The sequence below is a fragment of the Erithacus rubecula genome (assembly GCF_903797595.1).
Source record: "Erithacus rubecula genome assembly, chromosome: 5".
Taxonomy (NCBI): Eukaryota; Metazoa; Chordata; class Aves; order Passeriformes; family Muscicapidae; genus Erithacus; species Erithacus rubecula.
In genome coordinates, this window is record NC_136687.1 from 33,443,139 (window position 1) to 33,457,248 (window position 14,110).

At 35.1% G+C, this 14,110-nt stretch overlaps 1 protein-coding gene across 1 annotated transcript in view; it reads left to right on the forward strand.

The window, feature by feature from the left end:
- GPM6A (glycoprotein M6A) overlaps positions 1-14,110 on the forward strand; it is a 109,856-nt gene that overhangs the window by 71,558 nt on the left and 24,188 nt on the right. The window contains exon 2 of the mRNA XM_079305706.1: positions 3,539-3,731. Coding sequence (XP_079161832.1) covers positions 3,539-3,731 — 193 coding nt within the window. The remainder of the gene's footprint in view (positions 1-3,538; positions 3,732-14,110) is intronic.

Consider the following 14,110-nt stretch of genomic DNA (forward strand, 5'->3'; position numbering starts at 1 on the left):
GAGATTTGCACAGATCTGGCTGTATAAGGAAGTTCAGATATGCATATCAAGAATACTTCTGATGTAGATAGTAATGACTGTACTAAGAGGAACAAAGAGGTGGTTGTCTATGAGATGTTGACTGGAAATGGATGTATGAATGCAACATTAATGTGTTTTGATAGCTGAATATAGCCAGTATTTGGAGTTTTATTTTATCAGCTTAAAATAAAATTTCTTCTCTTGTCATCTTCTGTGCATTTCATGACTAAATTTTCTCTGTGGAATGATTTTAATAAAATAGACAGAAAAACAACAATGCAGACCCTCATGCTGAAAACTACAAAAAAGGATAGTGTTCATGATTACTTCCTACAATTTTGGTAAAGACACATGGTCCCAGAAGATTTGGATTTTTTCTTGAAGGAAAAATATTGTTACACAGAAGCAAAATAAGAATGGTTGATGGTGAATTATATAGCACAAGCTTATTGTGCAGAATGAACAGTTTGAAAAGTACTGAAAACTGTATTTGAAGATGAGAACAAACATCAAAGGAGCATTCAATCTTTTTCATCTTTCCTAGTAATTATTTCTGTGTCTGTATGTGTTAACTGCCTTGTGAAGAGGGTGTTTGGAGAGGTGAATGACTGCCTGTCTCCACAGACACACACACATCTCACAGCTGAGTCACACTGTGTTGGTGATTCAATACCACAGTGCAGGCTAAAATAGCATTTCTATTGTTCTGGTATTAAACAGCCATTTGCACATTCTGAACAATTGAAAGAAAAGAATTGGAGCAGATATTCCCTATAGCACATTACCTTGTGTGGTGGATGAATGATGTGCAATATCCATTTAAAAATCATTCAAAAATCGGTGCTGATTCACTGGTTTTCTTTAGTTTTGAGTTGATTTTACAACACTGAAAACTCGAGAGTTACTCATGAAGTAAGAAGTGGGAAAGGTAGTAGGGCTATGGAAGAACTGAATAAATGAGCAAGGCTTTGACAATATATGATTATTTGAAAATTTCACATGGTTGAATTAACTTTTTCCCAGTACATTTTCATGAATGAAAAGATTTTGAGTTGGTGAAATATACCACTAAAAGCTTCCCTCAAAGGCTTATAAACATGAACAGTTTTAATGTAAGAGATGAAGAGAAGCACTTCGCAAACTATTAATTTGTTTCAGTTGTTTTACAAATTTTGGAGTCATGTGGGCAAAAAACTGATTTATTTTTGATCAAAATTTTCCTTGAATTGTGCATTATTGCATCCATAATTTATACTGTTTTTATTTTGTTATATTATTTTGCTATACTTCTACACTATTTCACTATAATAAAACTTAAGTAATATTACTGTCTGTGAGTTTTGATGGCATCTGACTTTGTTACACCTGAGTGTGTGCTCAACCCTCACTGGACTAGAGATTGAGGTGCAGCAGCTCCAGGAGGTAATGCACATCCAGCTGCTCCCAGACAACAATACACACTGCTTTGTTTCTTCCACTTCATCTTTCTCAGAAGAGGAAAAAGAAATCTTTGCAAAATCTCTCTTCCTTTTCCCTGCCCCAAGCTGTTGCAATATTAAGAAACACACCCTAAAGTCCACATGTCCCTGAAAATATTTAGGTCTAATTTTTTCATCTTTGACTTTACAAGCCCTCATACATCATTCCTGTTATTACCCTATTGTCATCTCTCCCCTTCCTTTTTACTTTCTCATATAATGTTGATAGATGTACAGTGGTACTAGTTTTCTGAGGCTTTTTCTGCTGTTATTATGTGCTAAAAATGGCAATGGGCATTTTGTGATAAACTCTGATGTCAGCTAACTATGTACTGTCCTATAGTCCTTGTTCAATTAATTTATTTAAAATATATATTTCTTAGGTTTTCTGCCTTTTAAGACAGTAGATTTTCTGGGGAATTTTTTTTTTTTTTTTTGTTTCTTTGTTTTGTATTTGTATAGGCTTTAAAACACTGAAAAATTAATCACAGTTGTTATTATTAAGGGTAATCTTATAAAACAGCACCAAAGGAGTTTTAAGAATTCCTGCAGTTATCTTCATGTAGAATTAGTTATTCCAAAGGTATCTATACATATTTTTAGTGTGTCACTAAGATCCTGCATTGATGGAAAGCACATGGAGTCCCTGGGTATAAAACCCCCATAGTCTGTCACTGAAAAAGACTCAAAGTGATCCCTGGATCCAAAGCCTTGTTCTACTGAAGAGGAGAGCAGCCTGCTGCCTGTAGGGTGGAATGGCAGGAATTGCAAGGATGATCTGCTCCTTTCCCAGTAATGCAGGGGCTCAGGGATGGAGAGGGATGGGACAGAGGGAATGCTCCCACCTAAAATCCTGGAAGGTGTTACACCCATGGATGTGTGTGGTGAACACTTGAGCTGGGTGACTTGTGCTGCAGTTTAAATGTATGCATTTGCACATTTTACCTCTGGAATTTCACAGTTGGCTCTGATACAGTAAGTTAAAATATATTGAATCATACCTGTTGAACACCTTATATGTAATTTTTAGTTGGTCTTTCTTTGTACAAACATTTAAAATCTATATGCCTCACTTTGTTTTCTATCCAGGTCCTTTTTGCTATAAACTGCTAGTTCTTAGGAGAAAACACAGTTTACTCAGATTACTGAGTCAATATCTGCTTGTCTTCTCTTAACCAGTGGTTACCTCATTCTCTGTCCCTTTAGAAGGCAATAGGAGGGGTTCCATGGGGTATAAAAGGTGCTATGGGATTGATGAGGTTTGGAACAGTCAGAGATGCTGCATTCATTAAACTAGGCAGGGTAGTGCCAGAAACTTAATCACACTTACTGAAGAAATGTTTTTTTGTGGAACTGGGCACTGTTTTAGATTCTGTGATGCCAGGACAAAAGGCTGGCCCTTTATAACTCAAGAGCAATTACCTTCACTTAAGAAACATCACACAACTTAAAATTTATCAAAGAGAAAATGCAACAATATTTTTTTCTAATACTATGCTCTTTTCTATGTCTTTTGGCTTTATTTATTCTTGTGAGGTACTTGAGTGATGCATAAAGAAGCAGGAGCAATTCCATTGTCAGAAGTATGTCCAAAAAACTGGAAAAAAACTATGATGATGGAAGGAATTGGACTGAATATATTTTTTTGTTTTGTTGGTTTTTGTGTTATTGAGAGTCTTCCTTATTAATCTGCTAGGCAACCAGCAGGAACTGTGAATATAGGTATAACCTATGACATTGTAACCTGCTCTGATTAAAAAGATGATGCTCTGCAAGGAACCAACTGTTTAACCTTTCATGTTAATCAGACAAAATGTCTACATTTAACAGGTCAAGTAGCAACTGAAAAAACTCAGAAGTTGGATTAACCTTTCACAGATTTTCTGGCAGTCTGGGTTGTTATATTTGACCTAAACTCCCTTTGACCTACAGTCTTCAATTTTCAGAAGTGTTTCTCACAACCAAAACATTCTTTTTGCTTTTTTGGTATAATTTAGTAGCATATAACCTTTTTTTTTTTTTTTTTTTTTTTCTTGTAGGATGCTTCGAGTGTTGCATCAAATGCCTGGGAGGCATTCCCTACGCATCTCTGATTGCCACCATCCTGCTCTATGCTGGAGTTGCACTCTTCTGTGGCTGTGGACATGAGGCACTTTCAGGAACCGTCAACATTCTGCAAACCTACTTTGAGATGACAAGATCTGCAGGAGATGTTATTGATGCCTTCACCCTGTAAGTTCTCTGCTCTTTTTACCTGTTTCCAGCTGTTGAAAAATTCCACAAGGAAATTTGACTAAAAAAAAATATTTTTTGTGAAAATCATAGAAAAAATGGTTTGGATAATCTTAGCAGATGAAGTTTTGACTGAGCTGATACTTTTAGTATTTACAAGCAATTTGTAATGCTACTAAATATCCCAGAGTTTTAATTAATTTATTACTAAAATTTAGTTCATATAATATTGATAAATCTGTTCCATATATCCTTGCATTTAAGAAAACAAACGAGGAAAGAAAGAAACCCCAATGTCCACAAAATTCTAAATAGATAAAGTAGACTTGTCTGTCAAGTAACAGGTCTGGGAATAAACACTGTAAAGAAGTAACCAAGGAGTTGTTCAGAACTGTGAGACTTGGAATGTCAAAATTCTATTTCCCCTTTTTTTTCTGTAATTGAGCTGTTTTGAAGGTCTCATGCTTTGCCATTCCTGAAAATCTATTTCTGGAAGACCTTTGTTTTGCTGAGCATCAACTTCTCCTTGTTAAATTTATTACATTAAAAATAGTTTACTGTATGCTGAAATTAAATGAAATGTTTTCTTGTATCTTTAACATTGTCTCTTTAAAGCATGATTTTCTTAGATATTTGAAATTTAAATTCTTACCTGGCTGCTAATGGTTATAACTAAAGCTGAAGAAGCATATCTTTAAATTTGTAATTATTTTCTTTTTTTAAATTTTTTTCATAAAAGTGAAGTAATCATCAAAAACATTGACCTCTTCTGGTGGACAGTTCCATAATAAACATCTCAGGGCTTAGCAGTGATCAGAAAACAAACCAAGTACCAATGAGTGGAAAATCAAAGAGGAACAGAGAACATACTTATGACATTGTATAAATCCATCTTTCATTCATATCATGAATGCTGTATACAGCATTGGTGTCTCAAAGAACACAAGGAAAAGATGATTATAGAACATTAAATTTGGGTATAGGGGGATTCTTCAGTGTAGAAAGGGGCTGATTAAGAACTGTTGCAAGGGTGGTCTGTAAATTCACAGTATTATGAATAAGACATGCAAGATTAGATAGTCTTTCCATTCCAGTAAAAAAGGTTTGAACTATCAGAGGAAATCAGTAGGCACCAGATTCAGCAGAAGCAAATTCTTCAATTTTTTCATAGCAAAACTATAAACCTATATGTATATTATGGATGCCAGAAGTTTCTATGGCTTCAAGGGAAGACTGGATAAACTTGGAAAACAAATCCATTGACGGTTTCTAATGACACACAGATTTATCCAGCTGAGGAAGTCACAAAGGTTAGACTAATGTTGTAGGCTATCCTGCTGACTTGTCTGCTATTACACTTGTATTCATTGTTTGACATAGATATGTACATTGTTTGATCAAGATATGTATATTTGATCTGACTAGGTACCACTGTTTGCATGAGAGCAAGAAATGGAATCTGAAATGTCTTACCTTCTCTTGGGTTATGTTATCAACCTCCTTTCCAAAGCTTCTTTCCAAATTTTAGGTGTACTCACCGTGGGATCAGTAGCCAGAAGAGAGTGTGGACCAAATAAATATGTCACTGCTTCGCCAAATTAAAATTTCTTCTTTGGATCAAGGAATTTTTATGCCCTTATATAATAATACGTTGAGTTGAGGGGAAGATGTATGTTCTGCTTTGCCTTTTTGGATTGTCATTTAGAATAATGAGTCTGGCTTGACTTGGTGGCTAAGGTTCATTGTTATCCTGAATGAAAGATCAGTCATTTTATTAGGCTCTAACTTATTTTATTAGTCCCTAGGAAGCTATTAGTGCAGAAAAGCCACAAATCAATGCTTTCTCTTCATAGCACGTTTTCCAGCTTCTCTCTGTCACATACTAAGTGAAAGTATCAGTCAGGGAATATAGTCCAATTGCATATCATTCACTGCAAAAGATTAAGGAATTGTAAAGGTAATTTTTTCCCCCGACATTTATTTTTCTTAGCTGGCAGATTTTGAATCTGTTTGTTTTCTTTGTTTACTTAAAGAGATTATAAACCCAGTTCTTTCTTTGGCAAATGTATAATAATGGAATTTGATTTTATTCAGTTGTGAAAGGTATATCTAAACTTATGTCTTAAAGGTAGGAGGAGCAAGTATTTTGACTAAAAGCAGATAAACCTTTGCTTTGAACTGGGTAAACTGTGTGACTTGCAGAGAAATTTGCACAAGCTAATTTTCTGCCTGTTTAAGCAGATATTACACTTAAAAAATATATATATAGGGAGAATAAATTCTTTATATTTTCTCACAAGTGTTGATTAACTGTTAGCAGTACAAAAGCTCTATAGTAATTATACTTTTGAAAGACCAAAAACCAGAAAACACCTACATACATATTGGAATGGAAATACAACCTGTTTTTTTAATTTTTCTGATTAAAAAGGGTAAGAACTTAAAAAAATCTAGCAGTGTGCCCTACTCAACTGCACTTTTTAAAGGTTATTTAACACATTTGGGCTCTTAATGCTTCTAGTGCTGTCAAGTGTCTCAGGCTGGCCTGGAGTCTGTCCTGTGATAAATCTGCCAGGCAGATGCTGCAGTGGAGTGAAGTGTGTTAGATTCTGTTTAATCATGCTTATGGTATCTGTCTATAGTTTTATTAACATGCTGGATTTCAAATGTCATTCAGCATAAAAATCAATCCCTATCTGAGAGCTATTTATGTGGGTGGCAAGAGATAAAGGCTGATTTAACTGCGTCCACAAGTGTTTGTTCTGCATGCTGATAACAGCCCACAAGGCACTCCATATCTTTTATCTCTGTCAATGCAGCTACTGGCTGTAATTTAGAAGAAGCAGCAGACCTCTGTAGAGAAAGTAGGGCATAATGAGGGCATAAACACTCTCTGAAACACTCTCTAAATGCCTAACATAAAAGCCAAAATAACTAGATCCAGCAATGCCATTCAGAAATGCCCATACCAATGTCCCTACCTGGCCTTCCCTAGGACCTCCCTCAGCCTTCCCATGGTCCAGGACCACATTTCAGTGAAGCCAGAGGGTTTCAGCCCTCACCACTGGCCCTCCTGACCATGGGCTTGGGGCTGCTCTGGGCTGCCCACACTCCACGATGCCTTGACTCTTGAGGGGAGATAGATTAGTTAATTAACAACCTCCAACAGGGAGCAAAGTTCACTTGGAGCATTCAGCCCTTGGGGATTCAGCCAAGAACAGCCCTGTGCCATAAAATAGCTGATCTGAGTGCTGGTCCTGCAGACTGTCTCCATCTCTCTCTTTCCATCTCCCTCTTTCCATCTCCCTGGATTTGTGTCGGAATTCAAAGAGTGTATGCCAGCTGCAGATCATACCTGCTGTGCAAATATTGACAAGTAGTAAATATTTGTAATTTAAAAATTACAAGCAAGTTTTGTAGCTGTTGTTTAAATTCTATAAATGCCACTCGGTTGCATGCATTTTCTCAAATTTATGTTTCTCTTTCCAAGTTAAGATACGGGATGATCATAGTCAATAATTCCAATGTTATGGAGGCAACCTAGATAGAAGCTAGGTAGAGTCTAGAGAGTGCTTTTTTGCTTGCTTGTTTTCAGGGGAAATACAAAATTCAGACTGTAATAAGATGAAAAACGCAAACATTTCTAAAAAAGCCCAAATGAATTTTTTAAAAATTATTTTATTTTATTATTTATTTGATTTTACTGTTTATTTTATCCAGTCTCAAAGCATTGGATTATAGCCTGACTTTTGTTTCTTCAAGAGAGAAAGGTAAAATAGTTACTCTAAATACTTGAAAACTAATACAAATCAAATGTATTAAAGTTCATGAGAGCACATGCTTTACAGACACTGATATCTGTGAGAGGCTACCTGGAACAGAGGCTAGACAATGTTAAAGGAATAAAGTAGGTATTTATTAAAAGACTTTCAAAGGATACACCTTGGGCAGTACAAGAGCCTGGCCAAGGCTGTAACCAAGATGGACAGTGGGTCATGAGTTTTCACACTTTTATGAGTTTTAATCCGTTTACATATTGGAGTTAATTGTCCAATTACAGCTTCATGTTATAAAGTCCCATCCTCCCAGATTGCTCTCCTCAATTCACTGTTGTTTACACATTTTTGGACCCAAAGCTGCAAGGGTGTCCTTGGTTTTACAGGCTGAAAAAGGATTGTTTTGTCTAACTAAACTGTGAAAAGAACTTTATATGAAGTTCAGAGTCACACAGTAAGGCAGAAACTAAAAAAATATGAAAAGTAAAATTTAAGGCATCAACGGGTATTCCTTATGCAGAGAACATATCTTCAAAAATTAAGTAGATGGTAGACTCTTAATGTTTAGACAATAATTTTTAAATCCATGAGCTTTTAATACATTGGATGGCTATAAAAACATTTGGAATTTTCAAAGTGTGACCTTTCAATTGGGGACTAACCTCTAATTATATTGCTTTCTGAATGACTTTTGGGAAGCTTCATTCCCTATAGTTCCAGACTTTTTCACTATCAACATTATCACTGTTTGAATGGCAGCTGTTTCCCTCCACTCCCCCACCAAGTGAAGGAATGCCTGTTTGGGAATTTGCAGAAGTCATAAGCTTTTTTTTGGATGTGGATTCTTTCAGTGACTGTAGAGTAGTTATTTTACTGCTTTGCAATCCAAAGGAAGCCTTAAAAAATGCATATGATGCTTTAAATTATCCTGAAAACTGCTTTTATAATATTTAACTGCAAGAGGTGAATGATTTATGTTGCTGACATTGTCAGTTTAACAGCTCTGCAGGTTTCACTAAAACTGAGGAATCTGCTTGAGGTGGATGTGGTATTCAGTCATTCTCCTAATAACTTAATAATATGCAGCACACACAATCTGCAAAGTAGCAGATATAATTAGATTTTCTTACTTAATCACTGATTTTGAAAAGATTCCAAAGTCAGCAGAAACAGACATAGGATCATCGAGCATGCATTGCATGAGCTGGATTTTTATATTTTTCTGGTATTTGGAACAAATTCCAAAAGAAGATTTTAGAAAATCAGCAGCACAAGGTATGTTTTGTGTATTTCCCAACAGCATCCTTTTCCAGTTCTTTCTCTTTAGTCAGTGCCATCTGTCACATGTTTGTGATATATAGGCCATGGAGCAAGGGAATCATGCTCGTAGAGTGGAAAATGAAGAAATCTCCCTGATAGTAACATTAAACCCATTTTCCTACTACAGACAAAGCCAATTCAGGTCCTTGTAAATTCACTTTCTTTAAAGGTGTGAAACCAAACAGTAAACTAAATGAAGTTGCAATCTGTAAATCTGTTATCACTTTGCTCCCTACAGAAAGTTTCATAGACAATGTACTGGTGTCATCTCCCTAGGAATAAAAATTTCCTTCCTTTCAGAATGTGAAACCTGTGTTTCAGATATTTCTGTGGCCAAGTTTGATGCTTGCTGATTACTTTTCTGTTAGTGTATAGTCAGGGTTTGCTAAGATGGTATTGCTTTGTAATATAAATATGTATGTACAGCTGTTTCCTTTTGAGTAAAACAAAAAAAAGATGGGGCAGAATCTTTTATATCTTCCCTCTTAGTGATAAAAGCAATGATTTGAGAGGTAGATAAACAGATATTATGATTTGCTGTCTTTTTTTTTTTGATGTTGTTGACTTTGCTGTTATCACAAGGTAATGCTGGTAGCACTAAACTATTACTCTTATCATCAATATTTCTACACTTATGTTAGTGGAATATTTTGAAAGTTATTGCAGTATGGCCCCAAGTAAAGGATAGCTAATATAAAATATGATATTTATAAGCATTTGCATTAGACTGTGTGATGATTCTGCTCAAAGCATGTACTTAAAACCCAGTAGTGGCAGTCTGGTTTTCCCTATACAGTTTTGATCTCTTACAAAAGCCTGACATTCTTTAAATTTGAATATACATTATGTTTTAAATACTATTTGTATTATGGAAAGCAAAACATATAAGGCTGTCTATCAAACATTTGCTAACTTATACACGCCTGTGCCATAGCATATTTGGAAACAACAACTGACATTATGTAGAAGAATGAAGTTATTTCTGCATGGAACATCCAGCCTTCACCCACGTGTCTTCTTTGGGTTTTGCAATTTGGTAGAAACCACCAGAGAGAGCACAGTGTCATTGAAGATGCAGTTTACTTAAGGAGAACAGTTTTTATTTAATTGGAGTATAGAGACACTTATAAGTAGCAACACTGGAAAAATACAGCATATTAAACATTAGATGCAGAACATAGGTTTTTAGATCTGGTATCATTGGCAGATGCATCAAATCTGGCAAAAAATATCAGCACCTGAGAACATGATTTTTACAAGATTATACAGTGCTGAAAAGTCACATTTGCCACCTACTCAGCTACATTATGTAGTCCAGTCTTCTGTATTCTGTTAAAGGCAATACCAGTGAGAAGTTATGTAAGTAAAATTTAGGATTTGGGAATTACCTGCAAAGACACAGTCCTCATTTTATGAAATTGAATAAAGAGATTCAGAGCACCACATGAGAATACCAGTGGAATAATCTGGAAAATTCATAGCAGTGCATGTGAATACCAGCAGAGTGATCTTACATAAAGAATTTATTGGTCTTCTTCTCTGCAAATACAGTCTCCTACTTTTCAGCAGACATCTGTATTATTTAGTAGTGCTGTGTTAAGTAGCTCTCCTTCCTGGTTGACTGAAATCTTAGATTAGCTATAATCACTTCATGTCTTATGATTTTCCCTTTCTCAATAGGTGGTTTGTTTCCATAGAAATGTCTTTTTCTTTTTTAACTGCCTTTATTTCCCTTTAGTCTTAGTTCACTTCATAAACAGATAAAATGGAAAGTGTATATTTATATTTAATATCTGTATTGCTAAATATGCTTTATGTGCCATGTAAAATTAACACTGTTCCAAAGTACCTGTTCCAAAGGGTATCTGAAAGAGAGAAATGTACTACTATGATCCAAATCTGGACACCCAGTAACAAATTATCAGTCTTACACTGCTAGTATGTAGTTAGTATGCTTCTAAGTTTATAGTTGTAGTAATGAAACACTCACAAATCCTGCCCCATGCTTTTGCCACATCTTTTTGCACTTTATGTCTATACAAGGTTGCTTGGGAATTCAATGTCCATAATGTAAAACAACCATCATGTAATTCCACCAGAAGTCACTACAGGACTCTGCTCTAGCTCCAGTGGGGCTTTTGCCCTCCTCAGAGAAAGAAAGCTCCTGATCTCTTCTGTAATTAGCATCTTTAAAAAAAGTTTCTAAGAATGCAGTTTTAGACAGAACAAAATTAGGTTGTAAGAAAACCCCAAGCAATATTGAGGAGAAGCTTTGTCCCTCAGTTGTAGTAAAAATTCAGTGTTTTGGACTCAAAGATTTCATGACTACTAAAATTCTTATGCTGGAGCATTTATTATTTCAAGAAAGATACAAGATTCATAGAGCAGAGGTGTGCTTTGTTCTGCTTTTTCTCTTCTTCCATTAGTTTGAGGATTCTGTATGGCTTTTTAGATGTTCTACAAGAAATCTCTACTCAACTGCTGCATTCCTAGGAAAGAAACAATAAACTTTTAGAGGATGATGAACTAGGGTTCCATTCTGCATGCCTGTAGAGAGTTGCACATCACAAATTAAAACCAGTGGGTACTTATGTCACATCAGCTTTGTTTCTCAGTAGGACAAGAAAATCTGGCCCTTGCAGAATGTGAATGTAACTTGCATATTGCTGTACAATGATCTCTTCTTTATATAATACTAACAATCTGGCTTTAGTTTTGAGCAAATGTTTTGTATGATTACACACAAAATTTATTCCAGAAATACATAATCAAGGTCTCTGTTTTCTTTCCATTGTAATTTGTTTCTACTTTAATAAAAATTACTTTTGAATCTCTTTTTGGTCTTATCCTTTCTCTGCAGTTTATCCTTTCTCTTATCGTTTCCTGAAAAACTTTGGTTGAGCATTCTATACACCAGTTTTGTTTTTTTTCCCATCTGAAATTTAGAAGCTAAACTTCTTATTAACGTAATCTAGAAAAAATTCCTCATGGACTTGTGCTGACATTTTCTTAGTACTTTCATTATTTTCCCTTCACAGTGAGAATAGTTCAGTTTCTTTTATCTCATTTGGGCTGTTACTTGGGAGTTTTTGTCTTATTTGCAGGTAGTACATAATTGTTAATAAATTCTTCTTTCTCCCCATTTGTTTTTCTTCTGAAGTTTGTGTTAGCTTGTCTCCTCCTTTTCCATGAAACCTCTGTTTCATGGTATGTGGTATCTTCTTTGTTCAACCTGTTTAAGTGAATAGAATCATGAACTGACACCAAGAAATTGTTCCCAGTTGGTTTGCAGGAGAGCCTGAGCATCCCTTTTCAAAAGTTCAATGGGGCTTGTGTATAGCCTAATCAGATCTTTTTTGCTTGCAAACATCCCCTTATATCTTGTCTGTCTTCTAAAAACACATTTGCAAAACTATTTCTACAATCTTGAGTCACCTTGAGGGGGGATGCTGCTGTCTCAGGGTCTTAACACCATCTTAGGACCAGTCCCTTAGGGGGCAAGAGGATCAGCATGGTGCCCAGCATTTCTGGTTTACAGAGTAATAAGAGAGATCATTGTGTGGATCATCTAGATGTAAGCATCAAGTATTCAAAATTCCCTGTAATTGAAAGAGAAAAAAGTCTAAAACAACCCAAACCACCTCCCAAAACAGGAGAAGCCTTTCTACCCCAATGGTAATATTTGCATGTATTTCTCATCCTTCTAAATTTTCTATGCAGACTGGAAAAAAAAAATGCAATCAGTTTTTCATTAGATATTGTACACTGGCAATGTTATTAACATTTCAGTACTTTGATTGCTTTGGTATTTTATTTTTCTTATTGAGTTTGTGTGGTTTTTTAGCTTGGAAATAGATCTAATTGCCTGAAACTACTTGTATTCAGAGAGTATAGTCACAGCTTACTGGCAATCATGTCCTATTAACATTTGTAATATCTTAATATTGTTGTATATATTGGAGAAGTTATGTTGTAAATTCAGAAATAGAAACATGAGATAATTATAAATTCAGGAAAACCAGTCCCACAGTAAAATCTAGTATTATGGTGGGTAGGCCAATGAAAACCTTTGGAATATTAGGCTTTTATCACTTATTCAGGCTGAAGTGCACACATAATTTATTTGAATATAATGGTTTTCTGGGCAGCATGAGAATTATGTCACAGGGCAAGTTAATGTGAACTTTAGCTGTTAAATGCAACTAAATGTCTGTACTGCATTCCTATATTAAACAAATTTAAAAAATATGTATACATATATATATATATATCTAGCAAGTATATAGATTGTTCCAAAACAATATTAGCACAGTTTTCACAAAAACCTGCTGAACACAGACATGATCATTCAACAAATTATTTTATTTCTTGATGATTTATTAACATTTTTAATACTTAAATTTGCCAAAACACCATGAAAATATACAGGAGGAAATCTGCAACATTGGTCTGACTTACTAAGAGTGTTTTCACTCACCTCTGACTTGTCTCTGCTGGGATAGTTTACTTGGTAATCTATTTCAACCTGTTCATTGAGAAATTGGCATTGATGTTTCCCTGAACACCTTCTGCCAGAAGGAGAAAGCATTTTCTCTAGAGATATTTTAAATATGCTTCTTGTTGGAGAGAATCCAGATTCAGACCAATGAATTAAGCAGTTTATTTAATATGGAATAATTAATAACCTAGCAGCAGAGAAAGAACTAAAAATTGAAGAATCAGCTTGATTTAAATCACAGTTTAAAAACAGTAATATTTTTGTTTTTAACATTTTTGAACACAGCATTATGAGGAAAGGCAGATCCAGAATCCATGGGGAATCTATCAGATTAAGAGAGTATGCAAAATATGGTTTAGATTATTCTATATTTTTTTAAAAATAGCTTTTACTAATTTCAAGATGCTTTTCACAATTATTTTATGTTTAGATAACCATTCATCTTATTGTCTCAGCAGCCTAGGCCAGAGTAGCTTTAGTCTTCGAACAATACATATTTTTTTAGTCCTGTCAGAAGAATAAAATTTTATCTTTATTGTTTTGTCTCCTTTCTTTGCTCATTACACACCTCTTTCTTTTACTCCATCTTACACAAGTGTAAGCCCTTCTTGTTGCTTTTCTTTGTCCTTACCCACCTTGCCCATTGGCTCACGTTCACCACCCCTTCTGCTTTCCCTTTTACCTCCCTGGTTGCTCATGCTCTGTCTGCAGCATTTGAGAATTTGCTGAAGCACAGATGGCAATTAATCTCCTTGAGTTCATCCACAAAGAATCATATTTTATTT